Source organism: Canis aureus, chromosome 3 (genome assembly GCF_053574225.1).
Source record: "Canis aureus isolate CA01 chromosome 3, VMU_Caureus_v.1.0, whole genome shotgun sequence".
In the NCBI taxonomy this organism is placed as follows: Eukaryota; Metazoa; Chordata; class Mammalia; order Carnivora; family Canidae; genus Canis; species Canis aureus.
In genome coordinates, this window is record NC_135613.1 from 31,542,078 (window position 1) to 31,561,460 (window position 19,383).

General features: G+C 50.2%; 1 protein-coding gene across 14 annotated transcripts in view; it reads left to right on the plus strand.

Moving 5' to 3' along the window:
• Positions 1–1,122: 1,122 nt before the first annotated feature.
• MMEL1 (membrane metalloendopeptidase like 1) overlaps positions 1,123–19,383 on the plus strand; it is a 32,571-nt gene continuing 14,310 nt past the window's right edge. For 4 of the 14 annotated variants that reach the window (XM_077891527.1, XM_077891521.1, XM_077891523.1 and 1 more), the window contains exons 1-3: positions 1,136–1,309; positions 3,325–3,513; positions 19,028–19,105. In XM_077891527.1, coding sequence (XP_077747653.1) covers positions 1,138–1,309; positions 3,325–3,513; positions 19,028–19,105 — 439 coding nt within the window. In that variant the 5' untranslated portion in view covers positions 1,136–1,137. Of the gene's footprint in view, positions 1,310–3,324; positions 3,514–7,420; positions 7,533–18,421; positions 18,466–19,027; positions 19,106–19,383 lie in introns of those variants that run through there. The other 10 variants (XM_077891530.1, XM_077891525.1, XM_077891532.1 and 7 more) reach the window with 7 other exon arrangements.

Sequence of the window (19,383 nt, forward strand, 5' to 3'; positions counted from 1 at the left end):
CTAGAAACCTGCACACTGCCTTGCTTGGTCCCACACAGCTCGCTGGCCCCTCGCTTGCTCACAGCTGGTCTCCACTGACAGAGCTGCACATAGAACTGATGAACAGGGCAGCCTGGGCGGGCGAGGTGGGACTGAGCTCCAGCCAGCAGCCAGCACCTGCATCCAGGCAGCCTCGGTGGCCACCCAGGGAGAGGCATGCTGGCTGGACTGTGCTGCCTGTGGAGTCCCACGGCCATCGTGCTCTGGGAAGGAGCTTCTAGCTGGCCGAGCTGGTCGCTGGCCCACCCAACCTCCCCAGGAAGGGCAGTCCTGGCCTCTTGCTCCCCTGACCTTGACCTCATCCCCTTCCAGGCCAGGCTGCCAGCTCCTCACTCTGGGTGGGGGTCCCAGCCTCCGGATGGGGTGGGTGCTGGGGGACAAAGCAGGCTGAGTAGAGCCTTGCCTGGGCTCTGGGGGTGGTGTTTGGCACCAGCCCAAGCAAGGCTGCCCTCTGCCTGGGGATTGGCGGGGGGTGGGGGCAAGCTGAAAGGCTGCCCTGAACAGGGTCTGACAGCTCTGCCCAGACACCCTTCCAGAGCCCCGGGGTCCTGGGGGGACCACCTGTTCCGTGGGGTTCTGAAACAGAAGAGTGCTGGAGAACCAGCGCCCCCCACCCCCATCAGCAGGGCACTGGATTCACACTCCAAAGCCCTGGAGTGCCTCTGTCCGGCCAGGACTCACTGACCCTCAAGTCCAGAGACCCAAGCTAGCCAGGGGGTGGGTGTCTCTGGGCAGAGACTCTTCCTGGCAGCCCCACCCCACCCCATCAGGAGCAGGGACCCCCCCCCCCACCTCCCCTTACAGTTCCATGTGACAGACTCCCAGGGGAGGGTCTTTGCAAAGCCCACTGCCAGGGTGGTTCTCAGGCAAGGTGGGGAGGAGGGTCTGGCCTTCCTTCCCAGCAGCCCCTAGGCAGCCCCCTGGATATGGAATCAAGGAGTGGGGAGGGGGCAGGACTCAGGGCAGGAGGCCCCCAAAGGGACCCTGGCGCTGCGAGAGCCCCGAGGGGGGGTGGGGGGGTTCTGTGACCCCTCCCCCCACACCAAACCCAGATGGAACTCCCAGCTTGTGGGCAAGTGGTCTGCCTCCAGGGAACCCATGCCTGCATCACAAAGGAGGCCTGGAAGCCTGAGCAGGCCGCACCTGAAGCCTCTGCTGTCCGGCCCTGGAGCCCTCCCACCTGGCCCCAGCTCACCGAAGCTCTCGGCCATCCCTACCCAGCCTTCTGAGACCTGCCTGTGGGGGACGACCATCCCTGAGTGTCCTGAAGGTGAGCCAAGTGAGGGGCCCGCCTGCCAGGGACTTCCCTGGGCAGCACCGAGGAGATCCCTACAGGTGCCCAACCTGTTCCCCACCGGGGGCGCTGGGTAGACCATCATGTGTGAGGCCTGTACCTTGGGCAGGCACCCCTCAACACAGTTCCCCTCCCCGAAGGACCCCTCTTTCCCTGGCTGGCCACAATCACCCCAAGAGGCCCTGAGCCTGTGTCCAGGGAGGCCACAGCAGCCCCCTCTTCTGGTTGTCTGGCCCTGGGCTCAGCCCTCAGCCCTGGATAGGAGCGTTAGTGTGTATGCACCTTCCTGCCACATCCAGTCCCCAGAAGCCAGCAGAACAGAACGAGGGAGCAAATTCATTAGTTCTGATGGAAGAAAGCTGACACTGGTGCAGCCAGAGCCACAGACGGCTAGGCCAGGGCTCAGATACTCAGCATTCAGTAGATGTTGGTTGATGCCTCCAGGGTACCGGGCACCTGTCTGGGTGCTGGGGATGCAGGCAGACAGAGCCTCCCCACCCCCATGGCACTGACATTCCCCACGGGGAGGTAGACAGCGGAGACAGAAGGGGCTTCGACACTGAATTGCACATCCCATGGCGAAAACAGAGATGAGCCTGGGGTCAGGCTGGCCCTGGTGAATCCAACTCAGGGAAGGCTTCACTGGGAAGGTGACGTTGAACAAGGACTTTTGTGGAGTGAGGAGGGGTCTGTCTGGGGGTGGGGTAGGGAGGACCCTACCGGCTGCAGAGAGAGGTGATGGGGCCTATGGGGGAGGGGTCCTGAGATCAGAGTAGGCCTGGCTTCTCCTCTCAAGTCAGGTAATGGGGCAGATGAGGCCCTGACCCCTGGGTGTGGCCAGGTAAGAACCTGTGGCCCAGCCCTGGCTACTACTCTTGGCAGGCGATGCTCACCTGCCCCAGGGCGGGACGGGGGTTGTCTTCCTCTGGCTTCCCCCAAACTCAGCCCTGCCTGGTGTAGGACAGGCGCTAGGACTCAAACGTCAGGGATGTGGTGTGTGTGAGGACTGGCAGTCTGAGGCCGAGGAGAGCAGAGTTCTGCATGCCCACAGAGCAGGTGCATAGCACACATGTGTCTGCACATTCGCACATGCCCACATGGGAGCTCAGGCACACGTGTGCACACACTGGCACAAGGGAGCACACACAGACCTCAGGGGCCTGGGGGTGTGCTGTCCCTGCCTGGCCCCAGGCAGCACACCCTCTCCCGTACATGGCGCTAGCCCCGAATGTGCTCCACACTACCCTCTTCCTTGCTTGTTCAGATAGATGTCTCCTCTTCAGTGAAAGGCAGGGGAGGGTGGGGAAGGGAAGTCAGGAGCCACACACCTGCCAGGTAATCACTAGCACCAACCCTGTCTGGTTCCCTCCTGGCCTTTGGGGTTACCACCTGCAGGGACGCCAGTCCTCCTCACCCCCCTGGCCCACTGCTGGGCTCCAAGCAGGAAAGGTGGGTGCGCAGGTTGCCCTGAGGCCCACACGACCTCCCAGAGGGTTTCCCTGACCCAGGCCCAGGCCCGTAGCTCTAGGAGCCCTCCCTGCCCCCTGGCACAAGGGCCAGGCAGGCTCCACTGCAGTAGCCCCTGGCAAGCACAGGAACTGGGCCTGCTGGGTCCCTGATGCTCACCTCCAGCTGTGAGCAGTGGTCCCTGGACCACCCCTGCCAGAGAGCGGGCTTGGAGACACCAACCTTGGGAAGAAGCTGCCACCCTGGCCAGCACACTTGGCACCCCCCCCGCCCCCAGCACCTCGGGCACTCAGGCTCTGGCCCAGGGAGAGTGCCGCAAGCCAGAGACACAGGCTGAGGGCCGGGTGTGGACTTGGCAATGGGAGAGGAGCACAACGTCCTCAAAGGACCAGCACCTGCTCCCAGCCAGCATCAGGCCTCCCGGCCTCGGTCAGGGCCTCGGGGGTTCCACAGGAGTCTCCCCTGCCCTGGTGTCCCCACCCTGGCCGGACACAGCCCCTGCCCTCGGCCTTGGGGTTTCTCAGCTCTGCACTTTCCCCTGGCTAGAGACTTGGTGATGGGGAAGCCCGAAAGCCCGGTAGGGATGGTGGAGATTGCTGGCTGGCCAGGACAGAAGCACCGAGGCTTCCTGGAGGGGGGGCTGCTGCTGCTGCTGCTCCTGGTGACCGGCGCCCTGGTGGCCCTGGGCCTCCTCTATGCTGCCAACAGCAGAGGTGAGTGAAGGCTCCCCCACCCCCACGCCCCCACCTTCATTAGGGCCAAGGTGCACGCCCACCCTGAGGAGCCAGTCTTCTCTGTCCTGGGCACTGACCTGCAGGGCGCCGGCAGCCCCTTCCAGAAGGCTCTGTCCAGGGCAGGCTGGCACCGGCCAGTCCTGCAGGCTCTGCGCGGCGGGCTCCCGCAGGACTCCTGAGATGCACAGACCGGGTCCCCCCCGCACCACCCGCGCAGCCCCCTCCCCTCCCGCAGGCAGCGCCCGCTGCGACACCGCGCACTGCAGTTCGTGGCCGGCAGCAGGAGCCATGGTGGCCGGGGACACCCCACCCCCTGCCCATACCCGCGCACCTGTGTCTCCATGGCCGCTGCGGGGAAGGACCTGCCCGATCTGCCGCCCCCGCCCCGCTGAAGGTCACGGTCACCCAGGCCGGCAGCGCTCACCGCAACAGTGGGAGGGGTCAGCCTAGGGCAGAGAGACGGGGGCGGGGCAGGGCTGCTCCGCCCCTCTGGTCCCCTCCCCCGCTCCCCGCCCCCCCATGTGGACGTGGACCCGTCCGCGTCGGGACGGCAGGGGCTCCTGTGCCTGCACCGGGCAACAGGCAAACTTGCCCCCACGGCCCACGGTGCCACGTCGGGCACGGCCGCCCGTCTGCGCCTCACAGCTGCGGTGCACTGCGCTCCTCCCGAGGGCGCGGGCCCAGGGCCCAGGACAGGGGCTCCCCTGGCACTCTCCACAGCTGAGCAGGGCAACCTCTGTGCTAGAACGTTCCTCACTGGTCTGACTGGGGCCGTCCGCGCTGCGGCAGGACCGTCCATCCATTGCTTGGCTATATCCCAGCCCAGAGCTGCTCCCGCCATCCAGGCGCCTGGGGGGCTCCTGCCAGCTGCTTTGGTCCCTGGCCCCTCTGGGTCCCCTGCAGGGAAGATGGGCCACAGGCTGCACAGAGAGCCCTGGGGAGCCCAGACCTCGGAGCACCTTGGTTGGTTAGAGGCTCCCATGGACGAGGCTGGTCCCTGACCACCACCCCCACTCCGGCTATGGGGCATGAAGGGACCCCTGTCCTGTCCGGGTGGAGTGAGGTAGCTTGAACCCACCCGACAAGAGGGACCCTCCCGACCCTGTCTGCCCTCTCCTGGTGGTCTCCTCAACACAAATGGGGTCTCTGCTGGGGCTCCTTTGGCAGAACCCCCATTCCCCCACCCCCAGAAGTGACCCCCCCACCCCCAGCCAATGTCAACCTCTGGAGCTGTTGGGTCTGTGGGAGGATTTACATGCAGTGTTACTATTTAATTCTAGGCACTTTTTCATTTCCACTATGATTTTTTTCATTGATTCATGAGTTTTTTTGAAATCTTTATTTTTTAAAAATTTCTAGACGCATGGAGATCTTTCTAAGTTACCTTTTTTAATTGGTTTCTGCATTAACTGCATTGTTGTCAGGAACTGTGGTTTATGTGGTACCGAGTCTTTGCTATTTGCTGAATCGCTTCAGGATTAACCCGCAGTCAAGTGCTGCCAATAACCCGTGTGAATTTGTGGAGGATGCCCAGCTGCTGTTAGGAGAAGTCAGAGACCCAAATACATCCATTAGATCAGTCGAGTCTTCTGTATATCTAGAGTTTTCATTTTCTTGTGTTAAGTCTTGTGCTAGAGAATTCCCTATTTTCCCCCATAATTGGGCCAAGTAGCAATTTGCCTACTTTGAGACTCCGTTGTTATATGAATACAAATCCAGAATTAGCTTATCTTCCATGACCTTTCATTGCATGGCAACCCTTTCTGCCTTAATAAGCCTTGTCATTTTTCCTTCCTGAATTTATAGTCCTGTGGTTCTTAGAAAAGATTTTTTTTTCACTTGTGTTCTATGGCAGTTTCCAACATTGTTTTATTGTTGTGGATTTGGAGATTATGATATTTTTCCCCCTCTAATGTACTGGAAGGAGCAGTAGAGTTAGAAAGTTTGCAACCATTAGGATATGGACAGATTTGGGCAAGAATCCTCAATAAATGTTGAAAATGTTAAAATTTTTTTCTGTTTTGTCTAATATGAATCTAACTACTCATGATCATTAGCTCAGCCTGTTTTCTTCCATTTTTCCTTCAAACGTTGTGTGACTTTAGCTCTCAGTGTGTCTCTGGCAACAGTGTATAGCTGGGTTGGGGTCTTTGTCTTTTCCCTGAAGCCTTGGGTCTATTTGAAGTCACTATGATTACCGAAATGCATTGGTTTTTCTACCATGTTCTTTAATGCATCTTTGTGCCTCTTTTTTCTCTCGGCTTCTTTTGGTTTCTCTATTATTTTGTTGTCCATTCTCCCCTCAGCTAACTTGCAAATTTCAAATGACTGTCCTTTAAGGGGTCACCTTAGACTTTCTGTTTTGTTTTGTTTTAATGGCTGTTATTTTAGAAGTTATAGACAACGCCTTTTCAGGAAATCAAATAGTTTTTTGGTTTTTTGGTTTTTTTAGATTTTATTTATTTATTCATGAGAGACACACAGAGAGAGGCAAAGACATAGGCAGAGGGAGAAGCAGGCTCCATGCAGGGAGCCCGATGCGGGACTCAATCCCAGGACCCTGGGATCATGGCCTGAGCTGAAGGCAGACGCTCAACCACTGAGCCACCAAGGTGCCTCAGAAAATCAAACATTTTTATGGAAATTAGAGTGGGACATACAGCCCCACGTTTGCAATCCTGCCCACCCTAGAATCCTGCTCCTACAAGCAGTGACGATCACTGTCTAGCACAGAGGCCAGCAAACTGCAGCCCCTGTTTTGTAAATAAAAGTTTTATTGGAACACAGCTGTGCCCATTTATTTATGTATAATCTTTGGATATTTTCATGCTACAAGTTCAGTTGTATGTGAACTGAGTCTATATGTGACTCACAAAGCCTAAACTATTTATTACTTGGGACTTTACAGAAAAATATTGCCAATCCCTGGACTGAAGTGTCTTCCTGTTTCTAAGCCTTGACTTTGAATCTTTTTCGCTGCCATTGTGGGATGGGGGGAGGCGTTAGAAGGTTCTGGTGAACGCCCAGGCATGGCCAGGCATGCCAGCTCCCCCAGATCGGACCTGCATGACCTTGGCAGGTTTCCTTCATGCCTCTGAGCTTCGTTTCCCTATCTGTAAAATGGGACCCAGCACAGTATGTACATTAGAGGCTTCCTTGAGGACCATGGTTTAACACATCGATAACACTAGAGAGAAACGTCTAGATCTGTCGTGCTATTTGTGATCAGGTGTAATAATAAAATAGTGGGTTTTGTCCTTCCCCCCACTCCCACCAGGGTGGTTACTGAAGGGAAGGCAGATTTAGCTCCCTACACCAGCCAAGCCTGCCCTCCCAGTATAGATACATCTGGGCTTTGGGGTAAAGTCACAGGCACAGTCTACAAAATTTCTCCTGAGTAAGATTCACAGCTGAGTTTCCTGCCAGTATCTGGCTTCCTCATCATTAATAGCTGCCTTGTTCAAGAGGTTTCCTTTCTTTCTTTCAAATTATTTTATTACAAGCCTGTCTTTACGCCTCTCAAATATCACCCTCTTGCTCATAAGATAGATTTTAGTTAGTTGTGGGATGGGGCTTGAGTACAAAGTACCAGCAGCTCACCAATAGCCTTCCTGTTAATTATTGTAGATGGGAGTCTGTTCAAAATGACATTTCTAAATTTCTAAATTTTAAAGCTCTCCTCACCTCTCTGATCTTTTCTCCAAATAATTATTTTAAAACGAGCAGCTTCTTGTTTGCATTTGTAGTAGTTGCATTTGTTGTCTCCTGCAAAATGTTACAGGCCTGAGTGAAAAAAGTCCTTGCAAAAGTTTGTAAATGGAGACAGTGCCCAGAGCTTGTTTATCCTGCATGTGTGATGCCAGATGGCTTACTTCCCTCATCTCAGGTTCCACTTTTTGAGAAGAGGACATTAGGCTGAATCGCTGAGATCCTATCATCTCTGAAAGCCAAAGAATATATAAATCTGCAGAAGAGGATAATTCTTGCTCTACATAATGGTTAGTAGGTGGTGATGAGGCATGGTTAATATGATCTGAGCCTATGCAAATATAAGGCATATAGTTACCTTTCTAGAATTCCATGAATTCTGGGTCTGGGTGAGCCTTACCAGGCTAGCTGACTTGTTTTTTTGTTTGTTTGTTTGTTTGTTTGTTTGTTTAAAAAAAAAAATCCCAGTGTGCTACATTCTTTATTTTCACCTGGATCCAAATTCTAGCATTTTCCTCCTTCCTGGAGAACTCCCATTAGCATTTATCGCAGGCAGGTATACCGGAAATGAATTCCCTCAGCTTCGGTTTGTCTGGAAAAATCTGCATTTCATCTGCCTCTTGCAAGATGCTGTTCCTGCGTCTAGAATTCTGGGTTAACTGGTTTGTTAGTTTGTTTCCTCTGAGGGACTCCGTGGCAGTCTGGCTCCCATGGCTGCCAGCGGAAAGTCTACCATCATTCCTGTCTTTGTTTTTCCTCGCTATAGTGTTTTTCTCTCTCTTCTGCCCTCAAGACCTTCTCTTTACCTTTGGTTTGTGGTGTGTCCGGGGGTGGAGTGCGTGCGTGTATTTTGGTATTCATGCTGTTTGTGGTCTTTGGAATCTGGGGCTTTGTTTTCCTTCATTAATTTTGGGAAACTCTCAACCATTATCTTTTTAAATATTTCTTCTGCTCTTTCTCTGTCTCTTTGTGGGACTCCACATACATGTCTTCAGATGGTTTGATGTTATCATCCCACAATATCTGGATACTCCGTTCAGTGTTCGTTCGCTCTTTTGCTCTTTGTCCTACAGTTTACAGAGTCTGTGGTCCCAGCTATTCCAGCTAACTCACACGTGGCCTTTAAGAAAACACTAATACTGGGACACCTGGGTAGCTCAGTGGTTGAGCATCTGCCTTCGACTCACATCGTGATCCCAGGGTCCTGGGATGGAGTCTTGCATCAGGGTTTCCGTGGGGAACCTGCTTCTCTCTCTCTGCCTGTATCTCTGCCTCTCTCATGAATAAATAAAATCTTTCTAAAAAATAGTTTTTAAAAAATAACACATTAATATTGGAGTGCCTGGGTTGATCAGTGGATCAAGTGTCTGCCATGGGCTCAGGTCATGATCTCAGGGTCCTGGAATCCAGCCCCAGGTTGAGCTCCCTGCTCAGAGGGGAGTCTGCTTCTCCCTCTTCCTCTGCTCCTCCCCCTGCTTGTGCTCTTTTTCTTTCTCTCAAATAAGTAAATCTTTAAGAAGAAAAAAAGAATATATTAAAATTGTACCTCAGTTCTTCTAACCCCCTTGTGTGGTGACCATCTCACTCCTGAGTCCTGTCAAAGGGGACACAGTATCATCTCTGCTTGGAGGAGCTTGTCACTCCCTGACCTCTGACCTCAGCCAGGTCCTAGATGGGCTCCAGTGAAGTTGTGACATCTGTAGGTTATCTGGATTTTTCTTGTTGTTAGGATGGGAATGGTATTCTGTTGTGAATTTTGACATTCTAAGCAAAAAGCAGAACTGTCGTACCTTAGATCTGTGTATGCATATTTAACTGAATAAGTGTTCAGTTCATCAACACCTCCATATCTCTTCCAAACATGCGAGCATTCAGAGCAGGTCGGCTCTTCTTCCCTCCCACCCTGATTCCGTGTTATAGTGAGTAGCACTTGGTTTCTATCTTATTTTCCTCTGCCACACAGAGGCAGCATTATTTAATGCAATCAATGTTAATTTTGGCTTTCCCACGTCCTCATCAGCTTCTTTGCTCATCACTCTTCTTCCATCTCAGGCACTCCTTAGGAAACAACTTTTCTTCTTTCCAAAGTACATACTTTTGGAGCCTCCTATTCAAAATGTGGTCTGCGGAGCAGTGGTGTCAGTCTCCTCTGGGAGCTTGTTAGAAGTTCAGAGACTCAAGACCTGCCTCAGGCCTACCAGGTTAGAATCAGCATTGCATTCCCACATAATTCATCTGCAGTGAATTATGGAGAGCACTGATTTAGGACAGTGTTTGCCTAATTTGCTGGTAATCAGAATAACCTGGGGTGAATAACCTCAGCACCTTGGGACCTGTCCGGGTCTGCTCAGCACATAACAGCACATAACAGCACACTATAGGCTGGAAGTTCAAGATCAAGGCATTTCCTGGTGAGAACTCTCTTCTGGGCTCCCAGCCAGCCACCTTCCCCTTGTGTCCTCATGGGTAGAGAGAGGTCATTCTGGTGTCTCTCTTCTTCTCAGGATCAGGGCCCCACCCCATGACTTCATCTAACCTTTATCCTTCCTCAGTCCTACTGGGGGTCAGGGCTTCAACTATGAACTCAGATAGAACCACAGGGCAGAACAGGCCTCAGCCCGGGTGCAGTCTCCAGATCTATACCAGATCGAGCACATGAGACCTCTCTTGTGATCAGGCAAGTTTGGGGGGCAGCGCTTTAAAAATCTTTCAGTGGTGGACCCCTGGGTAGCTCAGTCAGTTAAGCATCTGCCTTCAGCTCAGGTCATGATCCCAGGATCCTGGAATGGAGCTCTGCATCAGGCTCCCCGCTTGGTGGGGAGCTTGCTTCTTCTCCCTCTGCCTGCCACTCTCCCTGTTTGTGCATGCTTTCTCTGTCTCTCTCTGTCAAATAAGTAAATAACATCTTTTTAACTAAATAAATAAATAAATAAATATCTTTCAGTAGTAAACATTGTTTATTTGAAAATAACTTCATTGATCACCTGTCCTTCAGGGATAGTTTAGCTGGTGGAACAAATCTGGACCTAGTTATCCCTCAGTGGCTTAAAGACTTAGTCCCACAGTCTTCTGGCTTCCATTGCCACTGTCCAGGAATCTGGGCCCGTCTGTTATTCTTCATCAGGAACTTTCTTACCCTCTGAGCTTTTCTTTATCTTCGGTATTTTTCACTTTTACCATGAGGCATTTAGCTATGCAAATGTGTTTTGTTCATTCTGCTCTGGAGAGATTATGCTTCCTGAATCAGCATTGACACCATATATTTATTGCAGGGAGTTGTATACGATCTTTCTGAATATTGTGTCTCCCACAGGACCTCTCTTCTCCCATTCTAAAATCCTGATTACGTGTGTCCTCGATCCTTCCCATGCTGTCCTCTGCATCTCGGGAGAGTTTCCCTCTCTGACTTGGTCCTGCATTCTGGGTAAATTATCCTGAAATACATTCAAATTCAGTAAACCTCTACTCACCTGTGTTATATCTGCAGAAATTCTTCCAAAAATAACCTGCAATAACTTGGAACACATGCCTTTTAGGACACTGCATTTTCTCATATACGAACTAAAATGTTGGTTGTGTTTTGCAAAATGTCAGTTCTCCAAAAATATATCTGAATACTTCTGTACTGCAGTGCAGTAAAGGTTTAGATGAAACCCCATGATTAGATGGCATGCTGTCACTCAGATTTCAATCAGCAAAATAAACAGTGCACCTTAGTGAAAAAAATCCATTTTAGATTTATTTTTAAATTTAATCTCAGTGGGGGCACCTGGATGGCTCAGTCAGTTGAGTATTTGATTCTTGGTTTCAGCTCCGGTCATGATCTCAGGGTCTTGAGATGGAGCACTGCGTCAGAATCTGTGCTGAGCTCTGAGTCGGCTTGAGATTCTTTCCCCCTCCCTCTCCCTCCTCCTCTGTTCCTCCTCCCACTTGCACTCTCCCTTTCTTAATTTCTCTCTCTCAAAAAAAAAAAATAGTACTAAAAGATCTAGCCTCAGCAATCAGACAACAAAAAGAAATAAAAGGCATCCACATTGGCAGAGAAGAGGTCAAACTCTCACTCTTCGCAGATGACATGATCCTCTATGTGGAAAACCCAAAAGACTCCACCCTAAAATTATTAGAACTCATATAGGAATTCAATAATGTGTCAGGTTATAAAATCAATGCATAGAAATCAGCGACATTTCTATACACTAACAATGAGACAGAAGAAAGAGAAATTAAGGAAACAATCCCATTTACAAACGCACCAAAAAACATAAGATACCTAGGAATAAACCTAAACAAAAAGGTGAAGGATCTGTACTCTGAAAACTATAGAACAATCATGAAAGGGATTGAGGGTGATACAAAGAGATGGGAAAACATTCTATGAGCATGAATTGGAATAATAAATATCGTGAAAATATCTATGCTACCCAGAGCAATCTACATATTCAGTGTAATCCCCATCAAAATACCATGGGCTTTTTTCACAGAGCTGGACAAATAATCCTGAAATTTGTATGGAACCAGAAAAGACCCCCCAATAGCCAGAGGAATGTTGAAAAGAAAACCAACGCTGGGGGTGCCTGGGTGGCTCAGCAGTTAAGTGTCTGCCTTTGGCTCACGGCATGATCCCAGTCCCAGGATCAAGTCCCACATGGAGCTCCCCACAGGGAGCCTGCTTCTCCCTCTGCCTATGTCTCTGCCTCTTTCTCTGTGTCTCTCATGAATGAATAAATAAAATACTAAAAAAAAAAAAAAAAAAAAACTGGGGGCATCTCAATTCCTGACTTAGTTCTATTACAAAGCTATGATCATCAAGACAGTATGGTACTGGCACAAAAACAAACATACAGATCAATGGAACAGAATAGAGAACCCAGAAATGGACCCTCAACTTTATGGTCAACTCATCTTTGACAAAGCAAAGCAAGAAAGGGTATCCAATGGAAAAAAGTCTTCAATAAACGGTGTTGAGAAAACTGGACAGCCACATGCAGAAGAATGAAACCGGACCATTCTCTTACACCACATGCAAAAATAGACTCAAAATGGTTGAAAGATCAAAATCCTAGAGGAGAACACAGGCAGCAACCTCTGTGACCTCGGCTGCAGCAACTTCTTGCTAGACATGTCTCCAGAGACAAGGGAAACAAAAGCAATATGAACAATTGGGGCTTCATCAAGATAAGAATCTTCTGCGTAGCAAAGGAAACAGTCAACAAAACAAAAGACAACATACAGAAAGGGAGAATATTTGCAGATGACATGTCAGATAAAGGGCTAGTATGCAAGATCTTTAAAGAACTTATCAAACTCAACAATCCAGTCAAGAAATGGGCAGAATACATGAACAGACATTTCTCCAAAGAAGACCTAAACATGGCCAAAAGACACATGAAAAATGCTCCACATCACTTGTCATCAGGAAATACACATCGAAACCACAACGAGATACCATCTCACACCAGTGAGAATGGCAAAAATTAACAAGACAGGAAACCACAGGTGTTAGAGAGGATGTGGAGAAGGGGAGACCCTCCTGCACTGTTGGTGGGAATGCAAGCTGGTGCAGCCACTCTGGAAAACTGTGTGGAGGGTCCTAAAGAAGTTGAAAATAGAGCTACCCTATGACCCAACAATTGCACTACTGGATATTTACCCCAAAGATACAGATATAGTGAACGCCGGGACACCTGCACCCCAATATTCATAGCTCAATGTCCACAATAGCCAAACTGTGGAAGGAGCCTCAATGTCCTTTGACAGATGAATGGATAAAGAAGATGTGGTATGTATACAATGAATATGGCTCAGCCATCAGAAAGGATGAATACCTACCATTTGCCTCAACGTGGATGGAACTAGAGGGCATATGCTGAGTGAAGTAAGTCAATCGGAGAAGGACAATCATCGTATGGTCTCACTGATAGGTGGAATAGGTGGAATACAAGAAATAGTGAAAAGGGGGATCCCTGGGGCTCAGTGGTTGGGTGCCTGCCTTTGGCCCAGGGCATGATACTGGAGACCTGGGATCCAGTCCCACATCGGGCTCCCTGTGTGGAGCCTGCTTCTCCCTCTGCCTGTGTCTCTGCCTCTCTCTCTCTCTCTCTCTCTCTCTCTCTCTGGGTCTCTATGAATAAATAAATAAAAAATATCTTAAAAAAAAAAAAAAAGAAAGAAAGAAATAGTGAAAGGGACCATAAGGGAAAGGAGGGGAAACTGAGTGAGGAAAAATTAGAGATGAAGACAAACCATGAGAGACTCCTAACTCTGGGAAACAAACAAAGGGTTGCAGAAGGGAACGAGGGCGGGGAGTTGGGGTGACTGGGTGATGGGCACTGAGGAGGGCACTTGACGGGATGAGCACTGGGTGTTATACTATATGTTGGCAAGTTGAACTTAAATTAAAAATAAATAAATACATAAAATATTTTTTAAAATTTAATCTCAGCAACTCCATTCTTTTGTGTTTCTAGAATTTATAGTTTATTCTTTCACAAACTAAATGTTTCATGACCTTGTTTTCAATGTTTCATAACCTTGTTTTCAATGTTTCCTTTTACTTCTTCAAACACACTTGGATTATTTTCTGTGTCAGTGAGGCATTGCTGCCTGACAAACTGCCCCGGGGTCAGGGATTAGAACGGCATTCGTTTACAGGAACACACACAGCCGTGGCACAAGTCAGCTGACCGGGGTCAGGTTCACGGGGCTACTCTTCTCCATGTCACCTGCACCCCCTACAAGGACCAGCAAGCGGGCCAGGGCCGGTGCCTCTCCCAGTGGAAGTCTAAGAGGACAGCTGAAGACACGCAGGCCTCCTGGGCTCTAGGCTCCTCGTTCTGTTGGCCAAAACAAGACACGGAGCCAATGCACACACAAGGGAAGGAGAAAATGTTCTCTGGTGAAGGCATGGGGGCAGAAAGGAGTCGAGATTTGAGGCCACACCTTGGGGATCAGAGAATTCCCAAAACCCCAATCCTTGGGAATCATAGTTCTGCTGTCTGTTTTGCACACTCATGGAAGCTGGTCTTTTCATCAGCATGAATCCATCTCACCCTGCTTCATCTGTGGGGACCCCGTGTCTCTCGGGCCAATCACCTTCCCTCCAGAGAACATGTGTTTGTTTCCATCAGGCACCTGGGGAGGCCACCAGCCTGGGCCTGCTTAAAATAAGTGTCTCAGTTTGAGGTTTCCTTGGCCACATCGTCACGTGAACTCATACCCATACCCGCATGACAGCCAGCCTGTGATCACAATGCTCTCCAGGGAGGAGGGTTGTTTTCCACGTGGCCAAGATTTCTATAGCCTTCTTTTTTGGGACAGATAGACACAGCGAGAGCGAGGGAACATAAATCATTCAAATCAAGGTCAATCTTTAGAAAAGCAAAACTTACAGACAAAAATGTCAAAAAAAAAGACATTTTTTTCAAAATATTTTTTTAATGTAGAGACTCTGTGAAAATAATCCACATGTTACAGAAGTTATGTGAACAAATATAAAAGACCAGAGAGTGGAGTCTACATCAGTTGGGTAGTACGGAAAGCTACTCCCTTCTGGAATTACAAAGGGGGAACAGATCTTTGTTGGGGTCGGTTTGCTGTGTCTCCTGCTGGTCCTATTTAAGCATTAGAGGAGTCTTCATTTCGTTTCTATTCAGCCTTTGTGTCAAAAGAGCCTCACTGTTTTGTTCTCCAGTTAATAATTGGGGGCCCTGGGGGGCTCAGTCAGTTAAGTGTCTGACTCTTGATTTCGGCTCAGGTTACAATCTCAGGGTTATGGTGGGCTCTGTGCTGCGTGGAGTCTGCTAACATTATTTCTACCTCTCTCCCTTCTCTATAATAATAAAAGAATAAATTCCGATGGTACCTAGATCCTCTGTTCTAGTTGTTTTAAAGTAATTTAAAATTTTTTTAGGGGCGCCTGGGTGGCTTCAGTTCAGGTCGAGATCTCAGAGTCCTGGGATTGAGTCCTGAATCAGGCTCCCTGCTCAGTGGGGAGTCTACTTCTCCCTCTCCCTCTGCCCCTACACCTGCTCATGCATGCATGCTCTCTTTGTCTGTCATCAAATAAATAAATAAAATCTTTAAAAAACATTTTTTTAGAACAGCCTTATGAAGATAGCGCAGTGCACCACTTGGGCCACACCATCTTTCCACGTCAACCCCCGTCAACATCCTGTGACTCAGTAGGATACATCGTTGCAAGTAGTGAACGAACCTTGCTACATGACCATTAACTAAGGCTACACTCTATTCCGATTTCCTCTGTCCTTCCCTCTGGTCCTGTTCTGCCCGGGGATCCTACAGGACACCACCACATGACGTCATTTGTCAGATCTCCTTGGGCTACTCGTGACTGTGATGGTTTCTCAGACTTGTTTTTATGGTCCTGGTAGTTTTGAGGGACCCTGGCTCCCCATATTCTATAGACTGTCCCTCAGATGGGATTTGTCTGATGTTTTTCTCATGGTTGGACTGGGGTGAGGTGTTTGGGGAAGGAAGCCCGTAAGTCAGGGGGACATACATCCAGTGACTCACCACTGTTGTTGACCATGTCATGGTTGAGCACATGGTGTTGGTCAGGCTTCTCCACCATAAAGTTACTCTGCCCGTCACTTTCCATCCTGTCCCCATCGAAAGGTAGTCACCATGGGCAGCCCTCATCCAAGGGGTGGGGAGTTAGAATCCATGTCCAGAGAGGCAGAGCACCTGCATGAACTATTTGGAATTCTTCTCTTTGGGGGATTTATCTATTTCCCCCCATTTATTTGTTTTCTCCATGATTAATTTATGTCAGCATGGACTCACGGATATTTATTTTATACTTCAGATTATAATCCAATACTAATTTATTTTGTTGTTCAAACTGTTCCAACAGTGGCCCCTGGGAGCTCCACCAGGTGGCTTCTGCACCCCTTGACATACTCCCAGCCCTGTGGCTTTGGGATTTTGGAGGGAAGGGGAACACTTTTTTTTGCTTTCTAGCCTTTTGAGATGTTTCAGGCTCACCTTGTGTATTTTGTCCCCACTATTTCTCCAAGGATCCCTGGTTCCTTTGTTTGGGCAACAGTGTTAGAAGCATACTCGGGTTACTAGGTGTGATCCTTGCTCCTGGGTCGTGGCTGATAGAGGACGTGTGTGCGCGCTAACCCACATGTGTACACGTTATCTGTAGCGCTTCTGTATGCAATCCTCTGTGTCTATATCAGGGCTAAACAGGAGCCTCTAATCCGTTACCACATGCATCCTTCCAGCCTGCTGCCATGGCCCGTCTAACATCCCACCGCAGCGGTGACGAGCCCGGCCATCTGCCAGCCCCTCTGTACTCCCTCAATCCCAATAGTCATGTCATGCATTCCAGGGGACCAAGCTCCCCAACTACAGGACAGCACTGATGGACAGTTCCTCCGCCTTGGGTCTTACACACAATTCATTGCCAAGGTTACTTAAGCCGGTCACCCTTTCTGCCTGGGAATCTGCCCCGTGCTCCTCTGTTCTACATCCAGCTCCGCTACTCCGCGCCCCTGCCAAATGCCTGGCGATCATTGTCTACTACATCTCTGCTTTTGTTCTTTCAGACTGTTGTCTAACAGGAATCATGCTGAATGCAGCTTTTTCGGGTGGCTTCTGCACTCAGTAATATACGCTTAGGATTCATCCATTCATCTTTTTGTGGCTTGAAAGGTTATTTCTTTTTATTGCTCAATAATAATGCCATTGCATGGACGTAATAGTTTACTTATTCATTACTCCATTGAAGGGCATTATGGTTGCTTCTAGTTTTTTGGAATTACAAACAGAAAAAAAACCTGCTATAAAATTCACATTTGAGTTTTTGTGTGGATATAAATTTTTGAACCAGTTGGGGAAACACAGGAGCAGAATTGCAGGATCGTATTGTAAAGACTGTGTTTAGTTCTGTAAGAACCTCCCAAACTGGCTTCCAGGGTGGCTACACCATTTTGGGATTTGTGGATGTTTTCCTCTATTCTATTTTGTCTCTTTCCTTTGTGCTGTGGTCTGCAGCTTCTTTCTTAGGCAGGTGGGGGGTGTGGTAAAGCCTGTAAACCCAATTCTTCACTTCTGCTCTTTCTTAACGTTTTCGTTTCTCTGGTGATATTCACCACAAACTACGTCCACTTCCTGCCTTTTGTACCAGACCTTATAACTTAATCCTCATAACCACTAAATGTTTTGTTTGCTGACTGCGATGTCAGGTCTCCCAAGCCCATATCTTTGGACTCTTTTGGGTTTTTCTTAATGATGTGTCACGTTTGCCTACTTCTTCTTGTGGGGGAACTTCTCTCGGCTTTCCTGCCCTGCCCATGACCTGGGGATGCCCCATGAGGAGGATCTGGTGGGTGGATGCACTGCATGGAGCTGGATCCCTGGCACCAGCTCACAGGCTCCACCCTCACCCATTCCTCCCACTTCAAGCCCTTTTGTGGAGAACTAGCCTCCCGGAGACTTGGCGCCCAGGGGAAGACCACCACAGGCCCTTCTTTCTGGGGAGGGCATCTCCCTGTTCGGGATTTCACTCCATAGGTTCCTGCCTGCAGTGCTCAGGCAGGTTTCTGCAAACCCCTGTGTTCTTGGATGTGCAGCTCATTCTCCTCCCTGGGGAGGGAGCCACAGTCACCTTCAATTTCTTTATCCTGATCAGAAGCGAAAACCCCTTCTCCTTGTCATGTCCAGAGCTCTGGTGTCCTTCTTGTCCTCTGTCCCTGAGGTCATGGCCCTTCGGGGTCCAAGGTCTAGTTCTCATCCCAGGGCTCTGGATTAATGAGCTTGACAAACACCCGCAGGACAGCCATGTCTTAGCACCCATGAACCCACATCATTTCTGGGTCCGCCCAGCACTGTTCTTCTGTTTCCTCGTGGGGTTGGGGCTTTCTGAGGTGGGGCCCCTGTCGGGCTCATATCAGAATCTTCGGTGCCTGGCACTGGGGCTGGCTTACAATAATCAACCAAAGTTGTTGGACTGATGGACGAACAAATGGTAGATGGAAAGAGCTGCGACAACAGGTAGAAGAGAAATGCCTCTGTCCACCCACTCCAGACACCACGTTTCATAAACGCTACTCCCAATTGCCAGGAGCCCAGGGAGAACCCAACATTTGGGGAGCCTCCTGCACCCTCTGCAGTCTCTGACCTGCATGAGGCCCCATTCCCTCCTTCCCACCAGGTCTCCATGTGCCTGCCCGGTGGAGAAACCCAGCCACAAGCCAGGTCTGTAGGTGGCCAGACGTGGCAAGCCCTTTGCCTGGACGTGACTCTCTCCCATCCCTCCACCTCACCCCTTCCCCACCCCCACTCCAGGCAGAATTGACAACCGCCTGGAAGATCCCAATGCTGACCAAGCAATGCCCCCATCCTGTGCAGAGGAGGGATGGAGGAAAGGTGGCCCATGGGTCAGAAAGTAAAAGTGACATCCTCTCCTCTTAAATGAGCCTATTGTTCCTGCCTTGGTAGGAGGTCAGGAGCTGCCCACCTTGCATGGGTGTGGCCCATGACCCTTAGATCAAAGAGGAGGTCAGAAGGGAAGGAGGTCCCTCTCAGGAATCCGCTGGGCCCTGGAAGATGGGGGTAGGGCAGAGAGTGGTGGGGTGGGCAAGAGAGAAGTTCTGCTGGGTGATCCTGATGACCAGGCCTGGCTACAGGAGGCAGGCAGCCCCCAGAGTGCCCTAGACCCCGACACTGCAGGAAAATGTCAGGGTTGTCCCCAGCGAGCCCCAAGGTGCCCCAGGAGGGGGCTGGAGGCAGAGAGCTGAGTGCTGTGTTTCTCCCCCAGGGAAGCAGCTGACACTCTTTCCTAGCCGGCTTTGCTTCTCAAAGGAAGAGAAGACCATTGTAAAACGAAAACCCCGAGGTAGCTTTGCCTTCCCTCTCAAAACAAGCCCAAGCAGTGGGCTGGAACTGGGCCCCCTGTGGGCTGGGTGATTCATGGCAGCCCAGGGTGTGAAGCTAGGGAATGGAGCCCTGCCCCAGGTACCCAGAGTCCCATAGAAAGACAGCACAGTGGCAGAGATATAGCCATGAGCACCTGCTAGAAGCAGGATGTTCCCTGGGACACCTTTGGGACACAAGCATGAGTGACCCTACACTCCAGGCTGGAGGCACTGTCCCTGAGACCAGGCAGGTGCACAT